Below are 24455 nucleotides of genomic sequence, written 5' to 3'. Positions count from 1 at the left end.
TTTAATGTTATCGTCCACGGATGCTCAACAGGAAATCAGGATTCATCTGATGCCATGCATTGTTTTTCAGGGAGTGTCATTTAGCTCCAGAATACGTTTTGAAATCTCATTCTGTAACCATCAATTCAAAACGTGGCGCTACGCAGGATAGTCATTTCAGGATTCCAGATAAAAGCTGTGTCTGCTTTGTGTGAGTCACACACACTTTACTTTCAGTTGATGTTGTTTTTAGCCAACAGTGAAAGGCCAAGCAAAGTACAGCTATGGGTGTGGCTGTAAAATAAAAACACACACTAGGGCAACCTCCTAAATAGGTCTAAAGGTGAAACTGTAAAGATAAATGCTGTAAACGTTCACTTTCGATAGTTCATTTTAGATTAAAGGAAATTAAGTGGAAAATTAGATACAGTATACCATTGAATAGTATTCAATTGTGATGCCACAGAAGGCACTGCTAGGCCCCCTGGGAGCAAATTTGAGTCGCAATGTCTTGCTCAAGGATTCATGACTGCAGATAATCGCAGCTGGGATTCAAACTAGTTTTCCTTTGTTCCCTGCAAAAACACTGTGAATCCAATTAAACACAACTTCCATACTGTTTCTTTTATTTCTTGTTTTTATCCGCCAAAGGTCAAGCGCTGAACTCAGACATCAAATTAATAAAATATCTAGCTCTCAACCGAATGTTGTGGTACCAAAAAATGTTAAATATGTTTAAGTCACAAGTTTTATCAATTAATTCTACGACAAATACAGAATAAAGAACTCATTGAAATGGTCGGAAACATCCTTATGTTATCATTCAATATACAGTATACAGCTGCCCCAAAACGCACATTTTTATCTGAAAATGTACTCAACATAAAATATATATTTTTTCAAACAGGCCTTTTTTTAATTGAAGCAAGATTGTAAACTCTAAATTATTTAGGGACAAACTGACTCATACAATATTGAAATAGTTTAGTGTCTTTAACGGTGGTTGTGCTGTGCCACCGAATAACAAAAGGACAGTAGCGTCCCCGAGTGGCCGAAATGAACACTCATTCCAGTGATTTTTTTCGACAGTGGAATTGTGGCTCCACTTAGCGGCAGATTTTTGCTATTACATGAATAATACAGCAACAAAAATAGCGCTACGTGATTAAAATGAATGTATATTTGTGAGCCTGGCGTGAATTTTGTGCCTAGTTTGGGACCCCTGTAAGAAAGAATTAACTATCAATGAGCATTAAATTGTGTTTGTGGAACATAGTAGAGGAAATATATTAAAATGTCAATCATCGCGTTCGGGTCGAGCTCGGTCCAAGCGGGGCGGGGCTTCTCTCTCGTGTATTTTTTTTTATGTTTATAAAAAGATATACTAAAATAATGTGTGGATGCTAAACTAATGTTATTCTTTGTTTATTTTTCTGGTTTATTTATGTAGATTAATTGTATTTCTGTGTTTTGCCTCGCTCTTAAAGTGCCGCCCTACTTAAGGACGTGTGATACTGTTGCTGCTGTTGTTTATAGCACTACCTGTCAAAATGACGGACGACCTTTAATTTTCCGTCAGCTCTTAAAAACCTCCGTCAATAACAGAAAATACAATAACCTCCCAATAAATATAAAATACATAAATGTTTATACAGTGTTGTTTAACTTATATTTCGTTACATGTTTTCCCCGCATGTCAATTTGTGATAAGGAACTGCACGTGTACGTTGCTTATGTTTGTTAGTGGGCGTGTCTGTTTCCCGTGGGTGTGTTGCGACATACGCCACCTTCCGTGGTTCTCCACTAGAGGCTACATTCGGGAAAGTGTTACCTGCCGCTACCCGATAACAAAGTTAGTTGTTTATTGCCCTGAAGGGACGTTCGGGCGTTTCCTGGCGCGTGCAATTAATTAATGTAATCGGAATTACAGCGATCCTCTCATCCCCACGGAGCTGCTCCGTCCCCACAAACCCCCAACGCGAAAATGGCGAAGAAGACGCTGAGCAAAAAGTCATTCAAAACGTTGTTCTCCAAGAGTGAACCCAACTCGGGCGAGTCGTCGGAGACGAAAAAGGACGAGAAGAAGAAGTTGAAGTTGCCAAAGTTGAAGATAAAGTCGAAGGGAAGCCCTTCGTTCCCGAAGCAGCAGGTGTTCAGGTAAAATTCTACACAGGTGTCAACATGGCTTGATTGAAAATTGGAGTCGTCGTTTTTCGTCGGTCTCTCGACGAGAATCACGTGCAAAATCGACCCTGACAAATTTAAATGGCACTCGGAGTACATTACTCGAGAGAAGCAGTCGTTGTTTTGCTTAAGGGTACAACGGTAGTGCTAACATTAGTATGAAATCCTTAGCCGGTGGGCAAGTGATGGACACATCTGTCCCAGACTCATTCATGGAGTCCTCCTAAGATACACCTGTACTTAAAAAAACACAAAAACTGTATTTTTATTCCTGCTTTCTTCGTCCCAGCATGCACTTGTCTTTATGAAATCAAAAGATGTTTATTGCACAGTCCTAAAAGGGAATTAAAACTACAAAGATGCCAAAAAATAATATACTGAACTGAATTATAATACTGTACTGAGCTGCCAAAGAAGTGAAATCAAATACTGTTGCAAATGTTAACCCATAGTCTAAAATTTTGATTTTTGGAATAAATGTTTATGCTGAATCATTTCATTGGCTTCTAAGGAAGGCATATCAATCAAGAAATGCAGAAATATTTATATTTATAATATTGATCGTAAATAAATCTCATCCCACATTTCTATTAGTTTTATAGATAAAACCGTAGCTGAAGAGTTTACACATCAGAATACAAACACGGGAAACCAATTTTCATGGATATTTCATAATGATATTAAACAGAGCAAAGTAATTTGCACTCACTTGGAATAATTCAGATGCAATTTTGTGTTGAAAGCCCAAAAATGCCACATATCGCTAGATATGGGAAGAATGCGGTACTAACTTGTACCGACAGCAAATTTGGGAAGAAACTTACTAGCCTCTATTTTCTACAAGTAAAGTTTATGGCGTACTCAATGCATTTGATGGGTATAAAAATATGCAAAACAAGAAAATGGGACTAAGATAAACTATTCAAACTGATTTCACCATTATTGCGACCCGTAACACGTCCAACTCAGTTGACCTTAGCCATGCTTGAACTCTCTCCCGGTGCTGACATTGTGGAAGATTTTACATGTCCCCGGTTGGTTGCATTCTGAAATGTGCTTTTACTGGAGGAAGGTTCAGTCTTGTCATGTTCAGAAGATTATTTGTGTGTACCATCATTGATATTTAACTAAATTATCCAAAACGGAAATATTTGCATGAAGTCGGGGTCATATTTTGACTGAATCGTTTTTTTTTTCTTCTTTGTGGGCATTGATGTACTCTACAAAACAAATTATGCAAATAATAATCATAAATACTTTGTGAGTTGAACGTGTGACAAAGAGGGCAAATAAGGACAATTGTGTTCTGATGAGTTTTATTTGCAAGGTTGTTGGATGTATCGTATGTCAAGTGAAATACAGACGCTCCCCTACTTACGAACACTAAAATTGTTTATATATTAGAAAAATAGATTTTAATGAAATAATGTTTTTTTAATTTGCAATATAGTAATATCATGCTCCAAAGAATGTATTTTGGTTTATTTCAATCAGTTTCGAATACAGACCCTCCCCTACTTACGAACATTCGAGTTAGGAACAACGGTACATATGAAGATTTTTGTAGTAACAGAGAGTACGTAGTATTTTCTTCAGTTGTACATATACATATCTTTATAGAGCCTATATTAAATGTTTATTTTTCAGTACAGACCAATACAGGTTACTTATACAAGCCTTAAACATATTTCTATAAACCTTAAACATACTTACACAAGCCTTAAACATACATTCCAATCAAAATATAGCACTGAAGCAATTTATGAACGAATTCACCTTACGAACGACCGTTCGTAACGTATCTCGTCCGTAAGTTGTGGAGCGTCTGTATGTCTGAGTTTATTATTGGACATCCGACATGAACACAGCCGTTGTCCTATTCAAGCCAGTGAGGATGCAGCCCTGTGTCGAGCCTTCATTGAGAAAATGTTTGTCGCCGGACACATCTGAGATGTTGGAAATGCAAAAAAAAAAAAAAAAAAAAAAGCGATTCCGTGGGATTGTTCATCATGCAGTTCCAGACGACACTAACTGGCAATGCGTGTTTACTTAGTGAAAAGACCAATAAAATGATGGATTTGCTCAAGAGCTGTGTACTTCCACACTGGGGTAAAGGTGAACCGCATACTTGTACGCTTCGGTTTGGAAAGAATATAAAAAGACTTAAAGGACAGCCGAAACCTTCGGACAAGTTGCGTACATAATTTGTAAAATCACTTAAAATGACTTCTACTGAGTGCATTTTACAAAGATTCCACCGCATACAGCTATATTTTACATTTTAAGACTCACGCTGAATATTCATGAAGTCTTATTTATGAGTTGATGACGATGCCCTGAGTGACGTCACGGAGGGAACGTCCCTGACCGAGATTATATTCATAACTGGATGAGTAACAATAAAGCATCTTCTCCGAATCTGAACTCTCTGAAGCAATTGTTTTTATTCTGGAGCAAGGCAGTTTGTGAAGGAGTATCCCGGCGTGACGTCACGAACAAGGGGGCGGGACTTTCTCAATCTGCACAGTTCCGAGCTCATTTTGTGGCAGTTTTGGGACACTTTAAGTCATTTTTATTTGTGTTTGACTAAAAATATCAGCCTGCATGTTTTGGGTATTTTACATGCTATAAAATGTTTTTTCTGATGTCAGTTAGGAAACAAAAAAAATGGCGTTGGTTGTCCTTTAAAGCAATAAACATTACAATTTAGCATCTCACAATTCCCTCGGGATGCTAAATTCACCAGTTTCTCTATCAAGAGCATGTGAAACACACCCCCCTTGTGAATTTATAGCTGTCCACCTCAACCTTCATGTGCTAATTAGCAAGGCCGCTATCATGTCCGAGGACCACATGCTATTGTTGAGCAGTATTTGGCTCCGAAATTGACTCGACAAAGGAAAATTTATAAACAGAGAAACATATAGAGGCAGGGTCATGATGGACGGGGGGATTTAAAGAAAAAAAAAATGTCGACGGCTTGTCAAAAGCCCAACAATGGCAACTCTGTATGTGTTCTTATGTTTGCGGTTACAGATTGTTAAGAATGTATACGCCCGTCGGACACTTCATTCCTCCTGTTTTACAATCCCCTTGCTGCCAACGGGTTGTCAAATTTGATCCTCGTAAGACCTTAAAAAATGTTTTTTTTGGGGGGGGGGGGGGGCTTATTAGTAGCGGCTTGAAAAATAGGTGGAATGGTTTTGGGCTACGAATTGATCAATGTATTTCAATTTAGAACATGCGATCATTGGTACATTGATAGTTTGCTTGTAAAAGTCACTGTAAGACAATATGGAATGCCGTTCCAAGAAACACAACGTCAATCTCTGTTTAGCCGGTTCTGATCAACATTCTCCACGCAGTGATTCATTGCTGTGTTTCAAAAAAAGAAAAAAAGGATTGTGTCCTATCACACGACAATTACATTTGCCATCTTGTTATTCTTTCATTATGCTTAATTGTCCACTGCTTGAACTATTATCAGTGTGTTTTGTTAGAAAAAAGATAACATCATATCCGATTATATATTGTCATTGATCGCATGCGGAGACCAGTCACGAAATCAAGTACCCGGTGATTTTCATTTCTTTTATTTTTCATTTCTTTTAACTCATTCGCTGAAATTCCAGAATAAATTTGGGAATTGAAAAGTATGACGTGGAGCGCCATTCCCGCATTTGTTAATGTTTTGTTTTTTTTCTTGTGGTGTGTGCCGATAAATCGCTGGTCAGACCTCTAGCAATGTTTTTCACTTCCGCAAGGAGGCAGCATTTGCGTTGTATCCATGTTAGTGCTTTGTTACAGCTTCAGCTGTTGTTAAAGCGCTATATAAACCAAGATGTATTGTATTGTATTTTGTGCATTCACCCCCATTTCAAGCTCAGATAACTCCAGACCCATATAATTTAGGAATTAACATTTTTTTTTCTGATGAAAGAAGACAGTGTAAAGTTTCTAACTTTGTTTTGAATGTTTATGTAGCCCTAAAACTCAATATTCTGTGGATTCTTGAATTCAAGTCACATGACAAAAGCCCTGGCGCTGGAGTGGACACATTTACACAGCGTCTGGCAGTGAATGAGTTAAGACTTCACCGTTTTTGTAAGGATCTCGGAAAGGAAGATTTTAAATGTTAACTAAGTCGTCTGGCACTGAATGAGTTAAAAACTAGCATAGATCCAGTCAGGACGCTTCCTGTTTATGACTCATAGAAATGAATAAAAAAATGGAACGATGCTAATTTATGACATGTTTTGTCATTCTCAGTCCTACTGAACCCGTAACCAGTCCGACGGATGGACCCGTCTTGGCGAAGACACACTCATCAATATATGCCAGTGCACCGAGGTCAAAGGTCAGTCTAGCAGTTGATATCATTGCCTATCATCAGGTTATCAATATTGGTGCATGACAGGGTTACATTTTATAAAAGAAAAAAAAAACAACTGAGATTAACTTTGAGTGAAAATTAATGTCGTCAAAAGTACAAGTGTCAAATCACCGTATGATGGCGAAGAGAACTCGATGAGTTTGTAATCCTGCCTCGAATCAGGAACTTCTTGTTATGCAAAACGTGTTGACTCTTCCTTTTTTTAATGAGGCTGTTTTTAGTCAAACAATACAATACAAAGTCTTACCGCTGTTGCTGCGGCGGACTGGGACGAGAACTCTTGCCGTTAGCGTGAGAGGCTAATTCGTCTGGAACTCGGCTCTGTGATTGCGTTCCAAGTACCGTCGTGTTTATTTTTTGCCATATACGTATAAAAAATGTTTTGTTTTTTTTAGCTTGAAATCATTTTTATTTATTAATTTTTGTAAAGCTTGAAAGTATTGCTAGATATTTTTGAGGTAATTAAAGCCGTGCATGTGCCAGAAAGCCCGATCGCATATTTTTTTTTTCATGACAACACAATGTGAGCAGTGTCCAAACTCTTTTGCATTGTTGTTATTTCATAACTACAATTCTGCAAGTCATTAGAAGAAAATCCACCGCTCATTTTGATTTGGGACTCAATAGGCATGACGATTCGGTCCGAAAACCCGTTTACATACTAGCCAATGACATTTTGGATGCAAAAAACAAACTTTCTGAATTCTCAATCAGCACATTGCCAGTTATTGATCCTGTGACTGAAAAGAGACCTTGAGAGTTTTGAAAGGCGCTTTTAAATGAAATGTATTATTATTATTATTATTATTATAAATCTCATCATTATTATTATTATCGTTAGTATTATTGTTAGTATTATTGTTATTATTATTGGTAGGAGTAGGAGTAGTAGTAATTATTATTATTATTATTATTATTATTATTATTATTATTATTACCTAGCTATCTTGCTATCTATCCATTAGCTGTTTGGCTGTCTAGCTAGCTGTCTATTAGCTATATATTAGCTAGCTAGCTAGCTTTCTATCTATTTGAGTTACTTCCGGATTGAGTGAACGCTGGCGTGTGTGGCTGCCGCTGCTCACCTGCAGAAAAACATCGAACAGTGACTGTAAAGTGACCTTGAGCGTTTTGAAATGCGCTTATAAATGAAATGGATTATTATTATGATGATGATGATGTATCATCATGATTATTAGTAATATTATTATTATTATTATTATTATTATTATTATTATTATTATTATTATTATTATTGTTGTTGTTGGTTTTGTTTTTGTTGTTGTTTTATTGTGATTGTTATCATTGTTATTATTGTTTTATTATTATTATTTATGATTATTATAATATTTTGCCCAATCCAACATTTTACATGTAGCGTTTCTCATTCCCTCCAGAAGAGGGTGCAATTGCTCTACTGAGCGATCGTTCCTTCAGGCAAACAGGCAAAGCTGCAATTTCTTCACGCATTTTTTAAAATCTGCAGCAAGTATTCATTCATCGTGTGACGCGTTTGTTTACTCCGTGCCAATGGTGAACTTGTTCCCACCAATCACCGTGAACTATGACTCAAGATCAATAGCTGAAGTTTACTCATTAAACAAATTTGGCATGACAGAAATCGCATCCGGAAAAGAAAATGTTCAAACATTTTTTTTTTTCAAAATCTCTGCAGTGTGTACACACCCATAATTTAAAAAAAGACAAGTGATGCGTCAAGCTTCCCCTTTAATGAATTGTCTATGTTTAGCATTATTATTTCACAATTTACAATGCACTTTGATGATACTTCGCTCTTTATTGTGACTTGACAAGCCATCCGTAACAACGGGAAGAATTTCAGTAGGCACACCCCGCGGAGATTTTATCAGATGGACTCAATGTCATCAAGTCTTAGCAAAACATCCATCCACAAATAATCAACGCTCTCTCACGTCACTCTAATCTGAAAATCATTTCAATTCATGTGGACCAGTCAGCCATGTCGTCCGCATATCATGAAAATTGTTTTGTTGTGACATCCAAGTGTTTTAATTCTGTTGTTAACAAATAATTGTTCTTCATAATCTCCCAACAGAAGTACTTGTCAGATAATTCAATTCAGGGGCAGTCCGGTATTCAAGAAATGTCTGTATTTATTTATTTCTTTTCAGCAGACCATTTTTTTTTTCATCTTCAGGGTGGAGCAGTTGTAATGCTTGGAATGAAGACGGGTTGCGAGCTCCTTTTCCCCGTGTAAAGTCTATTCAGAGCTTAGTGCCGTGGCTGAATAGCTGTCATTCCTATATTGAGGCGTTCCTTTCTAAAATCTTATTTAGTTAAATTGTTGTTGTCTGTGGTGACATGATTTGATCTTAAAGGACAACCGACGCCTCCGGACAAGTTGTGTCCATAATTTGTAAAATCATTTCAAATGACTTCTACTGAGCGAAGTCTTGTTTTCGAGTTGATGACGATGACTGACGTGACGTGACATCACGTCTGGAACGCCACTGACCGAGAAACCGACACACAATGCATTTTGGGTATTTTGTTTGGTCTGAAAACTTCGTGTTGATGGCGAAATTAGAAGGAAAACACAAAAAAAACACGATGGTGAATCGCTGTGTGTTGCACCAAGACTACTATTTGATACTAGTCGACACAAATTCCCAGCAGACAAGTCAGCCCATTTGCAACGGAGCTTGGGCGCCATCTTGTGCATTTTCTGGGACGCTACATTGGAGTCCTGACGGCTCGAATTGATATGGGTGGACTTCTTTAATCGATTGCAAACATGTATGCTTTCCTCTTCAGAACTATTTGAATCATATTCATAACTGGATGAGTAACAAGAAAGCATCTTCTCCGAATCTGAAGCCATTGTTTTGATTCTAGAGCAAGGCAAGACGTCCTGGCGTGATGTCACGGACAAGGGGGCGGGACTTTCCGAAACTCAGCATCTCTGAGGTCATTTTGAAGTAGTTTTGAGACACTTTAACTCATTTTTATTGGTATTTTGCATTTGACTAAAAATATCAGCCGTTTTGGGTATTTTGGATGCTATAAAACGTTTTACAGATGTCAGTTAGGAAACAAAAAAATGGTGTCGGTTGTCCTTTAAGTGTTTTATACCACATGTATCATAAAAATGCTGTCATATTGCAAGTAAACAAAGTAAAAAAAAATCAGGGTGTCAGGTATGGATGCTCTTTTCAAAGCATCGCTATCATTTGCTATCCATCTATTTATTCTGTTAACCTCTCATTCCCAGGCACAAGTTTTGAGCAACTCTGAGACCAATCTCCATAAACCCAACAAATTTGCCACATTTTCCTTCGGTTTTCTGAAAAAGCAGAAAAAGAAGAAAGACGACAATCTCTCTCGAAGCGCTTTTGGTCTCCATCGACCGGATATCGAAGAGAATAATGAGGTAACGTTAATTTTGCAGCATTGCGTTCATCTGGGAAAAGGGGGAAAAAAACATGAAACTGCATTTGTCAGGTGACAGTTGTTCACTAAGTCATACCGTTCAATATTTCTTGACTCTGAAGCCATCAAAAAATAGCATTGACACATGAGCTCCATTTAAATTCCATCACAAATTGACGAGGTGATTTTGTCAACTCTCCGTAGAGAAACGTGGACCTCGGTTCAATGGCGGACGGAAGAGCAATGCTCAGCGTATCCCAGCCGGCGCTCGACACCAGCGACCACTTTGACATCCCTTCCCCTCCTTCTGTACATTCCAACGTCTTAAAATCTTACTTGGCTCTCTCGCAACAACCGCGTCTCGCTCGTAATGCCAATGCGGGACTTCAGGAACCGAAAAATGGATCAGACCGTCTTTTGCACGCTCAAGGTCAAAACTCACCAACTGCAAATCTTCCCGTTCAATCGGAAGAGAACGAAAACAGTCTTGAGGACGCCAATTCTGACCTGGGCCAGCCCCCTTTGACGGATACTTCATATCAACGTCCCGATGAAGCGATCGGCGGTGAGGAACACGGCGATCTCCAGCAATCGAACACCGACATTTTGATCGCCCCTCCCGGCAGTGCTTTACCGTCTCATGAAACGAACGCCCATGGCGTGTTTGATGGGAGCTCCCCAAACAATGAAGCCGATGCTCCGAAGTCTGCTGTGGTGCAACCAGACGTTTTACCGACTCTCAAGGAAACTTGGCAGAGTGCCAACGAAACCTTGCCCGTTATTGATCGTCCGTCTGTCAATCAAGATGCGGTTTACGGTGCTTTGTATGACTCGCTGTTCCCCCGAAGCTTCACCACCGGAGTGCTGTCGTCAGTCCCAACAAGTCGCCCGGACATCTACCACCAGACCAGAACTGTGAGCAAATCAGAACCTCTTGCGATTGAAACGTCTTCACATTTTGAAGAAGAAACAAATGACGGCCAAACTTCAAGTATCCCTGATAAAAATCAGACTTTTGAGGACCTAATCACCCCCCGCGGCTATCTCTCTTCATCTTCCTTTCCCTTAAGCTATTCTGAACATCTCCATATGACGTCTTATTCAGTCGGCGCAGATGCAGGCGTCGAATTAAACGCTCTGTGCGACTTATCTTCACCCCCCGTGGCTACAAACGCTGCCCTTCCTGTTTTTGACTATATAACATCCCTAGGGACAGACGCTCAGGTTACAGACTCCAAACGGAGAGCCATCCTAGTCAAAGAGGTCGTGGCCGAGGGGCTGAGTCATGATTCCGGATTTTCCCTTTCTCAACCAAACCGAGTGACTTCCACGATAGGTTTGAAGCGAGAAATGGATCAAGATTTAGTTTCTTTTACCACCCCCGGACTCACAATGGAATCCTCTGTCCCATGCAGCCCTGTGTATCTAAGCGTCGGTTCGGATGACGGGAGCACGGTGGACATTTATTTCAGCGCCGAGGAGGACGTCGCAGATAGTTTGGATGAGCGGACGCACGTCGCGGACGCAAGTTTTGGGGGTCGGTCGGAGGTCAGCCATTATGAGAAGATACCGCTGGTTAAAGAGGCATTTGAGAAAACGGAACACGTTCAAGCTGAAGAGGAGTTGGTCGCCCGGGTACCGCCACAGATAAAAGAACGAGAGATACCGGTTACGCCGGTTCTGCCGGCGGAAACAGCGATGGTATGCGAGTTGGCTGCGCCCTCCGCTAACAGGCAGGGGCACGGGGCTAACGAAACCTGGAGCCAGGTCACTGAAACGCCGAAGCGACCCTCAAGCGAGGAGCGAGATCCGCCAAGCTCTCCGTGTTTACTTCGGGACAACACGAGGAGGGAAGATAAATACGTAAGCACATATCATGTCAAAGAGGCGGAGGAGAAACGTTTAGACATCGCAGTCGAAGCTCAAGAAGAGAATCAGGGCCACGCGTGCGACGTAAGGAGCAACTCGACACGCGTTGACGCTGTCGACGTGAGCGTAGCGTCGCAACCAGACGCCGCCAGTCGACACAATAGGGTGGCACGGGAGAGCGAGTGGGCGGGTACAATTGCTGAGAGCGCAGGAAGCGCCGCGCGGCCAGACCGGGTGGCAGTGGAGCTGTCAGACCTCAAAGAAGACACACTGCATCCTTGGGAAGAAGCTCCGCGGGAACTCTTTGGGACGCAGGAGCACCTCCCGGAAACACCATTTGACCTTAAAGAGGGGTGAGTGTGGCATTTTTTATTTATAGATTTTTTTTTTAAGCAGTCCGTCGTTGTGTCTTGGCAAGTTGGATGATTGCGAAAGCATCACGTGGTGAAGTTATTTGTGTGAGTGGCGCTTTGTCATAAAAAAAGAATTACTACGTTGGGAATGTTTTTTTTCGGCATGCAACATGGAGCTTAAAGGATAGTCTTGCACCTGCAACCCCTCTACCCCCATGCACCCAGCCCCGATCCATGTAATGAGATCCACTGCAAACATCGAGCCGTGTGTGGCCTACTTTCTCATCTTACACTGTTAAAACCCCGTAAACATGTCAACGTTTGCCGTCATAAAAGGGTAGGGTAAGAATTTTAAACGCGTGGAGTTTGAACCTCAAGTCAACCATAATCGCACGATTCCGTGCACGTAAAGTCAGAAAAGCACATAAGATGCACGATATGACTTTATTACATGTTATCGGTGTTTAAAGTAACAAGCGGTCAGCATGATTGCAATGAAGCTTCTATAAGCGTTCTTAAAACGGGTATAATAGCTGAGCAGCAAGTTGGCGGAATGGCCGTTCAGGCTAATAAAAGTTGTCGTTTTGGACAGTTTATCTATTTTTAACTTGAGATTATTTTATTTTTTTAGATATGACTTTACACTTATTTTTTAGATATTCAAAATAATGATACATGTCATTTGTCAGTGCCTTTCAAAACTCTCAAGGTCACTTTACAGTGTACAGGATCAGTTTTCCTGTGGGTGAGCAGCGGCAGCCACACGCGCCAGCATTCACTCAACCTGGAATAACTCAAATAGATCAAGTTAGCTAGATCAGAGCATTGTCATCAAATGTTGGGTATACCTTTGCTTTTTTGATTGTTGCTGTGCCACTGACCAATTTGTGTTTGGGAGCCTTTTACTGAGCGAGTTGCTTGTTCTGTAGCCACAAGGGGACATAAGTCTTCTTGTGCCGGTCCCAAGCCCGGATAAATACAGGGTTGTGTCAGGAAGGGCATCCGACGTAAAAGCTTGGCCAAAACAAACATGCGAATCAAACCTTTGAAGATGGCGGACACTGATTCGCTGTGGCGACCCCTTGAAGGGAAAAGCTGAAAGGAAAAGAAGAAGATTCTTATTTTATCATCTTTAAAAATCATCAAATTGGGTTTGGAAGAAAATTCAAGTTGGGGAATGCCCAACTTGAATTTTCCAATGTATTTTTTTAAAGACTTAACTATTGTAGTTCACTGGTCCTCAACTGCTGTCACCTGGAGTGTTGCAAAGTTGTGAGCCATTTTCTAAATGTTTTTTTTGTTGTTGTTGGAGATTTCAAACTAACCACTTAAAATACAGTATGTTACTTGTTATTTATTTTTTTCTTTTAAACCCCATTACAAATATGTTTGCCCTGCCGCCATTAGCATGCTAGCTACTGTACACTGGATTTGTTTACAGAGTAGCTAGTGCGTAATGTTATGCCATTCAATTGTCTGAATGTTATGTGGGAACGCCGCAGGACTGTTTTGAAAATAATCTGGAATAGAAATCAATCACAAATAATCTCTGGTTGGATCACTCCTCTTCTTAAATCGATTATTATTTTTTTTTTTTTTTTGTAATCTTTAGGTCTGTGTCTGCTGTCTAAACAAAATCCCTCAAATCTAATCCGCTCTTCTGGCTAACCTTTTCTGAGCTATTGCACTGAATCGACAGGCTGTATAAATTGTCACACCTATATTAAAAGCATGTCAATCATTAAATAGCTATTTGGGTTTTCCGGACCCTTTTAATATTGGCGTGAATAATCGCCAAACATGGCTCATTCAACAGGTGAGGAGCCTATGGCATTTTATTTTTAATCACACCTGAAGCGTCACGCTCTATTTGTTTCTGAAATGCAGTGAATGCAGCTCGGCTGTTTTGGAAAACAGAACGTCTGAGGCTTCGACACGCACGTTTGTAAACATAACCTCGCCGGTCTCATCGCTGCTTCGCTATTACTTTGAAAGGATATTGGATTGGATTTGGCTTTATTAGTCTCGCAGTGGAGAAATTTACATTTCACAGCAGCAAAGTGAAAAAAAGCGAAAGTTTGAAGTATCTAAACAAGACTGATGATGAACTCATTAACTGCAATTCACAAATTTATTCGGTAATTGAAAATATGACGTAGAGCGCCATTCCCGAATTAGTTTGGGTTTCGTTTTTTCATGCTTGTACCGATAAAGCGCCTGCCATGGCCTCTGGCAATGTTTTTTTTCTTTTCCACAAGGGGGCAGCATTTCCTTTTTTCCCATGTTAGTGCTTTTTTCACGCTTCAGCTGTTGTTAAAGCGCTATATAAACTAATATGGATGTATTGCATTGGGGCTATCTAGCTGGCTATATATTAGCTATCTAGCTTGCTATTAGCTATCTATCTGGCTAGCTATCTAGCAGGCTAGATATTAGCTATATATTAGCTATCTAGATTTCTATCTATTTGTGTTACTTCCGGGTTGAGTGAACGCTGGCGCATGTGGCTGCCCCTGCTCACCCACGGCAAAACTTATTCTGAGACTGTAAAGTGACCTTGAGAGTTTTGAAAGGCGCTTAAAAATGCAATGGATTATTATTATTATGTTGGACAGTCACCCTCATTTCAAGCTCATATAACTTCAGACCCAAATAATTTAAGAATTAACTCTTTTTTTATGAAAGAAGAGAGTCTCAGGTTTCTTACGCTGCATTGAATGTTTATGTAGTCCTAAAATTCAATATTCTGTAGATCCTGAAATTTGAGTGACAATGACAAAAACCCTGGCACTGGAGTGGACACATTTTTGCACATCGTCTGGCAGTGATTGAGTTAAGACTTGACTGTTTTTGTGAGGCTCTCACAAAACAAGAAAAGCATGATTTTGAATGTTGACGAAATTGTCACAATAGTTCAAATACACCCAGAGAATGAATAAGAAATTACAGAGAGCAGAAGAATCCACTCGAGGACTCGAGCAAAATATTTAAAAATTAAAAATATTTAAACTTTCTTCAACTGCAAACATCTGACAAACTCCAAGAACGGTGAGATAAAGTTGTAATGCGATTTAGCACCACACGATGTCAGAAAATCCCACATTTTTCACTTGAACGAGTTCATCTATTTTCAAACAACCGAAACGTTAAGCAGCTCATAACGAAATTGTCAATACATCTTTATTTCGATGTTTTGGGCATTTTTCCCCCCCAAAAAGTCGAGGAATCTGAGCCACAAATTTGTGAGTTAGTGTTCATTTTAGCTGGAAGACAAAAGTGCCCTGCCCCAGCTGACATACCATGCAGGTTTCGCCTGTAACAGAGTCATGAAGCAGAGGTCCATACTGTACTTTACTGTCGTTTTGGTGTTCACGACCTCGTCTCATAAATTTACAATGCAAAGATGGAATTTTGGAATTGTGTCACCCGGCTTAAAAATCCCCGATCTGTCACCGCTGGATTTGTTTGTCGTCTTGAGTCATCTCTTACCTCCGTTCTGAAATCCCAATACGACGTTGTGTACCAGCCTACCTCAGACACGAACGGAATGACAACTTTGCTGAGAATTCATTCCCATGTGTCACGCCACACCTTTACTTAACGGAAGCCATCACCTGAAACTGGTTTTGGTTTGTCCTGTTGACGAGTTGGTGTTTTGTATTTGCAACAAAATCTTTGACCGTGATACGATAAGTTGTTGTTTTCCTTTCGGCTTTCCCCTTCAAGGGGTCGCCACAACAAATCAGTGTCCTCCATCTTTAGAGGTTCGATCCGCATGTTTGTTTTGGCCAAGCTTTTACGTCGGATTCCCTTCCTGACACAACCCTCTGTCTTTATCCGGGCTTGGGACCAGCACAAGAAGACTTATGATCTACATTTGATCATCCTTGTAAGATTATTCCAGTCAATATCAATGAACGCGTTCTATAGTGGACATCTTATGATGTCATCATATTCCAGGTGCCTGAAAAGGTTAAAATGGATTCCGCAAACTACCCGAGGTTTCGTAATCGGTTCCTGCGCTCCGAAAGCCCCTAATGTAAACATACTGTTTACGTTGTTGCTAATAGCTTGAGGCTTCTAAGCCTCTGTTTGAAAATAGTTGTCAGTCCGCACATTCTTTAAGGGTGCTTCCACTGTGACTGAAAGCAAACCAATGGTCAACTTTTCATTGCTGCTTCCATGTTTTGTGTTTTTTGCACGACCTGCCAAAAATATCGACAAGACTTGGAATTTTTTTTTGGTACGAAAATATCAAAGTCACTCAAAAATGTTGCTCTTTAGCTTATGTGTATTTGCTCTATAGAGTGTCATTTTCTTTCGCTGAAAATGTTTCTTCAGCCGTCATGTGTACTTCTTTGAAGGTTGTCGGACGTTTCTCTTCTCATCCAAGGGGCTTCGTCAGCAAACTAAAATGTTGCTGGTAGCTCTGACCCTATATGTATACCCCTAATGTCCAGAGGTAGCGGTGCCAGACCTCTGCTTTGATTTAGGTCCCTGCTCTAAGGTTGGGGGGAGCAGAGGACTATTCCCCGAACGGATTACTTCTTTAGACTGATTATGACTGATTATGGTCTACGACTGGCGTGATTGCCCCATTTACTCTGGTATCACCTCATTAGGATAGCAGCAGCTAAGATTTTAACTTCATTGTCGTCAAATGCTAGCAACCACTCATTTGAGCACAATGAAGTTAAAATCTTAGCGAAAGAAGAAGATTGTTTGAAAGGAGTAAAAGAAGCTATTTTCATAAAACAGCAAAACCCGTCACTAAATCGCCATGGTGGTGTGAGGCGCCAGACCTCTGCTATGATAGGTCCCTGCTCTAAGGTTGGGGGGAGCAGAGGACCATTTCCTGAGGCTACACTGATCACTTCTATTGTCCTGACTGATTATGGTCTACGACTGGCCTTGATTGCCTGATTCGCCCTGATAATAATAATAATAATAATAATAATAATAATAATACATTCCATTTTAAGCGCCTTTCAAAGCTCTCTAGGACTATTTACAGTCACAGACAAGCATAGGTACTATAATAAATAAAATACAATCACAATATATAATGATATAACCTCATCAGCATGACTAAGCCTACGTGGTAACGATCTGAGAAGTCTGTTGTAAGCAGACTTCAGTGTCATTTTCTTTCTGTTTTTTTGTTTTTGTTTTCTTCCAGATCCCCCACAGGATCCCCCGACACCTTTCATGCAAAGGATCCCGAGTCCTACGCAACCCAGCAACCCAATGACAAAATGAATTCAGGCTACAGCAGCCTGAGCGCCACCCTCTCTACGAAAAACTCGCCCCCAGAGAAACCTCATGAATTCGGAGAGCGTTTCCGTCAAGTTTCCCCGTTGCGTGACAACGCGCCCCAACGGGAGTCGCTGACTTTCGGCCGAACGCAGTCGAACGGAGCGACGCTTGGCGCGGAACGCGGCTGGAAAAGTTCGTTTGATGGTGTGTCCAGATTCTTGCCTCAAGAGCAGCCATTTTTGTCGGATAATGAGAGCTACAGACTGTCGAACGCCGCCTCCGCCTCTGCCGCCACCTCCTACTCCTCCTCCGTTCTCCCCGAGGCCTTGTCATACAGCTACGGCGGCCAAAGTGAGCATGGCAGACAGCCAAAAGGTAAGTGGGGAGGAGCTTTTTTGTTTTTTTGGCGTGGGAGGTGTCTGCTGCACCTGCAGGTGAAGGGGAGGGAGAAGCAGAGAGTCACGCGAGGACTCACAACCTCCCTTCTGTTTCAGTCTTCCTCGCCGACACAACGGACGCATCCTGTTTCACTGGCGTGTTTAAGGCCACCCTCGTGGAGCTCGACGACCCAGCGGCTCCCGCCTCCACACCCCCGGCCTCCCCGGACGTTGACGCCAACCAGTTCGACATGGACAACCTGGTGGATACCCTCAAGAGCATGGGGCCCTCGTTGAGGCCGAGAAGCATGGGCCCGCGCGGGCCCGCCGCCGCACCCGCGTCCGCCTTGCCGCCCATCGTGGAAGATGCCCCCAGCCCCGTCACCCCAGTCGCTCCCGCGAGTCCCACAAAGAGGACGGAAACCGTCTCGGCCACCGAGGCCCGCAATGGAATTTATACCCTACCCCCCGATTTGGGCCTCAAGAGAAACACAAGCAGAGACATACGCTCGCCCATGGAGTTAATGAAGAAGGTATGACATTTTTATCTTGGGTGGAAATTGCAGCCTAACCCGATGTACTCTCTTTCTCGATACATATCCAACCTGAAAATCATTCTGAAGATTCTATTTTGGGAAAATTGACATCAATTCATAACTGTCAGTGGGGTTCAATTGAGTTTTATACCACCATGATCATACCAGATGGAGAATTTGTATCTTATGACGCACATTTTACAGCTCTCCCTAGCACGGTGACTTTGTTTTTTATGAAACTCATAAATCATAATAGATGTTCATAAAATGTGCATCGGGTTGAGAAAACAATTCTGCTCAATTAATTCTGTGAAGACATGCCTGATGGTTTAATACTCCCTTAAGGCAAAGGTGTCAAAGTCAAGGCCCGGGGGCCAAATCCAGCCCGCCACATGATTTTATTCGGCCCGTGAAAGCAAATCCAACTTGTGAAATTCCATGATGCTTGCTAAAGTCCAAACCAAACTTTGACATTGTCGCATGTAAACCACAAAAACAGTCATTATTTTTTACTTCAAATGTGAAAACTAGTTATTCATTAATTTTGTTGTGTGCTATGTATATGATATGTGGAGATGATGAAACATTTATATGGTTTCCCAAATTTCATAAGCCTCCAAGGGAAACCGTAACTACAATGTGGCCCGCGACAAATATGAGTTTGACACCACTGCCTTAAAGGACAACCGACACCTCCGGAGATGTTGTGTCCCTAATTTGTAAAATCACTTCAAATGACTTAGACTGAGCGCATTTTACAAAGATTCCTTGTGCGCCATCTTGTGCATTTTCTGGGACGCTACATTGGAGTGCTGGCGGCTCGAATTGATACGGAAGGACTTCTTTAATCGATTGCAAACATTTATGCTTTCCTCTTTAGAACTATTTGAATCACATTCATAACTGGATGAGTAACAAGCAAGCATCTTCTCTGAATCTGAACTCTCTGAAGCCATTGTTTTGATTCTGGAGCAAGGCAGTCTGAAGGAGTATCCTGGCGTGATGTCACGAACAAGGGGGCGGGACTTTCTGTATATCACCAGTTCCGAGCTCATTTTGTGGTTTTGAGGAAATTAAAAGGAAAGGATATCCAGTGTTTTAGTCAACACAAAAAATGGAAATGGGTAAAATTGACCCCTTAACATAATATAAGTGTTAAGAAATTGACTGACTAAATGTTGTTTTAACGGATTCCCATCAGGAGCAGCCTGCCCCGAGAGACACCGCCACCCAAAGTCTTCTCATGAGGCAATCCTCCGACGCTTCGGATGAGCACAAATCCCTCAATGGGAACGCCACGCAGCCCCCGTCTAAAACCCGTCTGGAGAACAGCGTCATCTTTGGAAGTTTCAAACCCTCCTCCTCCTCCTCTTCCTCCGTGGATCAAACGCAGGAAAACAGCAAATTCCATCGCTCGGTGTTCCGCTCCGGCTCGCTTCCCGAATTTGGCTCTTCTAATCTTTTGAAAGAGCTCAGCGAAGTCAACACCGCCACAGACTCATCGTCCCGCTTTGAACGCTTATCTTTTCTCATGCATTCCCCGCCCTCTGCATCCAGCTTTTCCGGCGTGTCCGATGACGTCGCCGCTCGCAGAAGTCTCCCCTTACAACAGAACCTCACCTCGTCGGCCTCCAGCGCCGTCACCTCTCCCTATCTCAATCCCAACAGTACTTTGGAAAATCACCGGTTGTTCCCCACTACCGATTCAACCTCCTCCTTCTCCAAATTTGGCCACATGCTGAGCCAAGCAATTGGCAGCGGCGCCATCGGTCACGAATCCATCTCGGTGGGCTCTCAACCGAATTCCCTGATTAACAATAACCTCCTAAGAGGACCCCAAGTCCAAAAACCGGAACCGGAGAGGAATGTAAAATACAGAGCCTTTCCCGACGCTTATGTGAGTATCACTTGCTAAATCATTGACCCCTTCAAAGATATTTTTTTCAACACGGAATCGTCACAAAAAAGCAAAATCGTCAGCAAATGGATACAGTGATACCTCGGGTTACAAACCCCTTGGCTTACGAACTTTTCGGTTTTCGAACGTTAAATTTATGAAAATTTTACCTTGGCATACAAACTATTTTTCGGGATACACACGGAGCTGCCACAATGAGTGATGTGTCGTTCGCGAACGAGCCCATTCTCCTAAAAGAAAATGGCACCCGGCATGTTTTGGTCCTCTATTCCCCGCCGCCAGTCGTCGGTTAAAGCCACGTGATTGGTCAAGAACGCAGCAGTGAGGGGAGGTGGTTTAAACATTAGAGACAGGCAGACGACAGAGAGAGAGAGTGACAAAATGGATAGAAAACAGTGAAATTTGGACTTGTTTTGACTTTGATAGTTCAAAGGCAGAGTGTAGACTGCAAGGTTAAAATTCCCATCAATGAGGCTCCACAGATAATCCGCACTACCCATCAGTTCAATTTGAAATGAAAAGACAAGCAAGGGAACCACCTATTAATGACGTTTCTAGTGTGTCTGCTTGCATCTATTGCTGTTGCAATATCACAACTTCCAAGCTGTACAACCCAGAGCACCTTGAGACATTTTATGCAAAAAGCTATCCATTCCATCCAGCCATCAATGACCATCACAAAGGTAAATAAAATGACTTTATTATAAAGTACAGTTTTACTTTAATTATAATACCATAGCAGATTTATTATAGATAGCATAAGGTATATTTTGTGTAGTTTTAAGGCTTATAAAGTTAGAAAGTAGAACCTGGGATACGGATTATTCTCATTTTAATGGTTTCCTATGGGAAATTATTTTTTGGGATACACTTTTCGCCTTACACACTCTGTCTGGGAACCAATTAAGTTCGTAAGCACTGTATCACTATACACGGTCAAATTTTCAGGAATGCATTTGTTAAATGTGACTGTTTCGAGCAGGTGTGTGCCGCATACTTGTCATCCTTTGAGCAGCACACGGCCATTGCAATTATCAAAGAGAAGAAAAAAAAAAGAACAATAGGTTGACTTTTAGACTAGGTGAGGCACGTGACATCATCCGTGGATTTTAAGCGCCGTCGACCCCTTTGCCGCACTGTCATGAGAGCACCACAGCAAGTACCGTATTTTCTAGTGTATAAAACTAATCTGAAATCTGAACAGCAGAAGTTGATGATTTTTAGGCTAGCTTAATGCTAACGCTGAATCCAAAACACCACAGGCCGACTCACATTAATTAACATAAACTGTAGAGTAATTATAAACCTTCAAAAATGGTTTTTGTAACATTTTTAACAGGAATACATGCACACAGACCAAGATCATCGTTAAGCTATTAGCTTATCTATTCGCTAGCTAATAGCTATCTATTCGCTAGCTATTATATATACAGTAAAGTCTCGTTATATCGATATTCAAGGGAGTCCGAAAAAATATCGATATAACCGGGTCTATCGATATATCCGATATCGATATAACAAGACTTTACTGTATATATTAGTCATTAGCTAGCTTGCTATCTATTTGAATTACGTCCCAAAAAAACTTATCCTGTGACTGTAAAGTGACCTTGAGAGTTTTGAAAGGTGCTTATGAATGAAATGTATTATTATTATTATTATTCGTCCCCCATTGTGGTGCAATATCAATATTCTGATTCTGATTATTATTATTATTATTATTATTATTATTATTATATTATTATTATTATTATTATTATTATTATTATTATTATTATTATTATTATTATTATTATTATTATTATTATAAGGCGCATCCAGCTTTGATTTTCTTCAAAAGTAGACCCTGCGCCTTATACGCAGGTGCGCCTTATATGTGATGTAATATGAGTCACAACAGTTCTCGCAATGACTGTCAGCAGCCACAGACTCTGTTTCCCCCTGTAGAAGAAGTTGTGCGTAACCTCAGCCTCTACTGTAGCGCCTTATAATGTGGTGTGTCTTATATTTGGAACATTTTTATATACAGGTAACATCTGACTTATGACCAGCTCGACTTACGACCACCCATACTTACGACCATGACCTCCAGACCCTATTTTTTTAAATTTCAATGCTACGCCTGGCACCGCAACTCCCTAGCAGGCCGGCATCGCGTAGCACAGCAATCCACCATTTGATGGCATTAGGCGGGGGGGGGGGGTTACATGTCATTTAGCTTTCGAGTCTCCATTCAACATTTTGAATGGATTTCGACTTACGGCCATTTCGACTTACGACCGTTTGGTCGGAACGGAACTCAGTCGTAAGTCGGATGTTACCTGTTATATATATTAAATATATTCTATTTGGAAACATTTTTCATTCATTGAAGGTGCACCTTATACAGTAAAGTCTCGTTATATCGATATTCAAGGTAGTCCGAAAAAATATCGATATAACCGGGACTATCGATATATCCGACCCTGTTTGCATGTAATTTTCTCCGTGCATGCATAGAAATAGTATCGATATAACCGGGACTATCGATATATCCGATATCGATATAACGAGACTTTACTGTATATGGAAAAAAGTTTGAAAATACACCATTCATTGGGGTTCTGCCTTATACTCCAGTGCACCTTATACACCGTAAAATACGGTAATCAAGTCCGGATTCGGGCTACACCTTGAATGAATGAAATAACCACAGGCATACAGTACACCACCAATAGGTCTTATTGTCGTGGTGTGAGTGGCGCTTTGCTTCATTTTACTGAATAATAATTGCTGGGAATGATAAGATTACAGAAAAAGGGGTGTGCGATGAGACTTCTACGCATGAATTCCTGCAATGTAAACCATTGTCAGCATTTTCTTTACAATGGCATACCCAAAATGCATTTCGCCCATTAGCTGCATTTTATTTTTTTAATTGGATTATACTCGTCACACCAGCCATGGCCAAATATTTTGGGAAGGTTGTTGTTCGACACCCAAATGGCTGTGCAAAACTTGTTAAGTGGCAAAACCAGATGATCAGAACGGACTCCTAATATGCCATTTGCACAGAAAGGAGTGTCGGTTTCTACTCACGGGACAACTGTACGCTACTTTTCAGAGCAATGTTTGCACGACTTAAGTCAACAAACTCTACGCAGCGAAAGTGGGACAAATTTACAATATGTTGCGTTGATAAAATGAAGGAGGATTAAAAGACACAATGAAAACAACAAACTATTAAGCCGGTGTGACTGGAACGCAGTGTTGCAAAGAGACTTTTAATGGCCTCCATTAACTTGACTGGTGATTACAGGTAACCACCCACACGGAAATGCGTTTCATTATGTTGAAATATTGAACGGCATCACAGCAAAATACTTTGAGGCGGTCGTATGAGTCTGCTAGCTATACAAGATTTTTCCAGGGAGTCATGCTGTACTCTGAATACTGTAGGGTCAGACATCAAGGAAAACCGCAATGCAGTCAAGCTGAGTTTGTTTTATTTTTACAGCTCACAAACGATGGAAGGGAGTGTTGTGCAGGTGCCGAGTTCACGGCGTCGATGCGCTTCGGGAGAGTTTAGTATGCGGCAAAACCACCTTCTTTCATGGTCTTCAAAGCAGCCACTTTGATTGACAGCGATTGAAGTTGGGCGGTGAAAACACCCACAGCGGCGCTGCCCTCCCTCTGCTCTCGCATCCCCCATAAATAAATGCAGCACTGGATCTTAAACATGCGAACCATTTATTCTTTTACGGCACAAATTCATATTTCGAAAGGCAGGTTTTAAAAAAAATGTAGCTTGATCCAAGATGACTGGAATAAAGTTCACAGATTTGTCGTAATGAGCATTTTCAGCCAAGCCCTCCATTTCTCCATCTTGATATTGCGCCCTTTTTGACGGGAGTCAACATGGGTGTGATTTATGGCTTCATCCTCCTCATTTTGTCCTCTGATATTCATTTACACCACCGGTATCAAAGTCAAGGCCCGGGGGCCAAATCCAGCCCGCCACACTATATTGTTCGGCCCGTGAAAGCAAATCTAACTTGTAAAATTCCAACACAAAAATTCTAATTGTCATATATAAACCACAATAACTGTTATTTATTACTTAAAAATTGAAAACTAGTCATCCTTTCCTCTGTCATCTAGAACTGCTTCATGTCACAGAGAGGGTTCAGCAAGTGCTGA

General features: G+C 41.1%; 1 protein-coding gene across 1 annotated transcript in view; it reads left to right on the top strand.

The window, feature by feature from the left end:
• The first annotated feature begins 1803 nt into the window (after positions 1-1803).
• The window catches only part of crybg2 (crystallin beta-gamma domain containing 2), a 36799-nt gene continuing 14147 nt past the window's right edge, over positions 1804-24455 (top strand). Inside the window, exons 1-7 of the mRNA XM_089023726.1 lie at positions 1804-2136; positions 6433-6520; positions 9810-9968; positions 10172-12189; positions 17369-17820; positions 17940-18355; positions 19560-20255. Coding sequence (XP_088879852.1) covers positions 1964-2136; positions 6433-6520; positions 9810-9968; positions 10172-12189; positions 17369-17820; positions 17940-18355; positions 19560-20255 — 4002 coding nt within the window. The 5' untranslated portion in view covers positions 1804-1963. The remainder of the gene's footprint in view (positions 2137-6432; positions 6521-9809; positions 9969-10171; positions 12190-17368; positions 17821-17939; positions 18356-19559; positions 20256-24455) is intronic.

Source organism: Hippocampus bargibanti, linkage group LG20 (genome assembly GCF_051943395.1).
Source record: "Hippocampus bargibanti isolate YZ-2025 linkage group LG20, ASM5194339v1, whole genome shotgun sequence".
NCBI classification, from domain to species: Eukaryota; Metazoa; Chordata; class Actinopteri; order Syngnathiformes; family Syngnathidae; genus Hippocampus; species Hippocampus bargibanti.
This window is presented reverse-complemented; position numbering and strand designations above follow the sequence as displayed.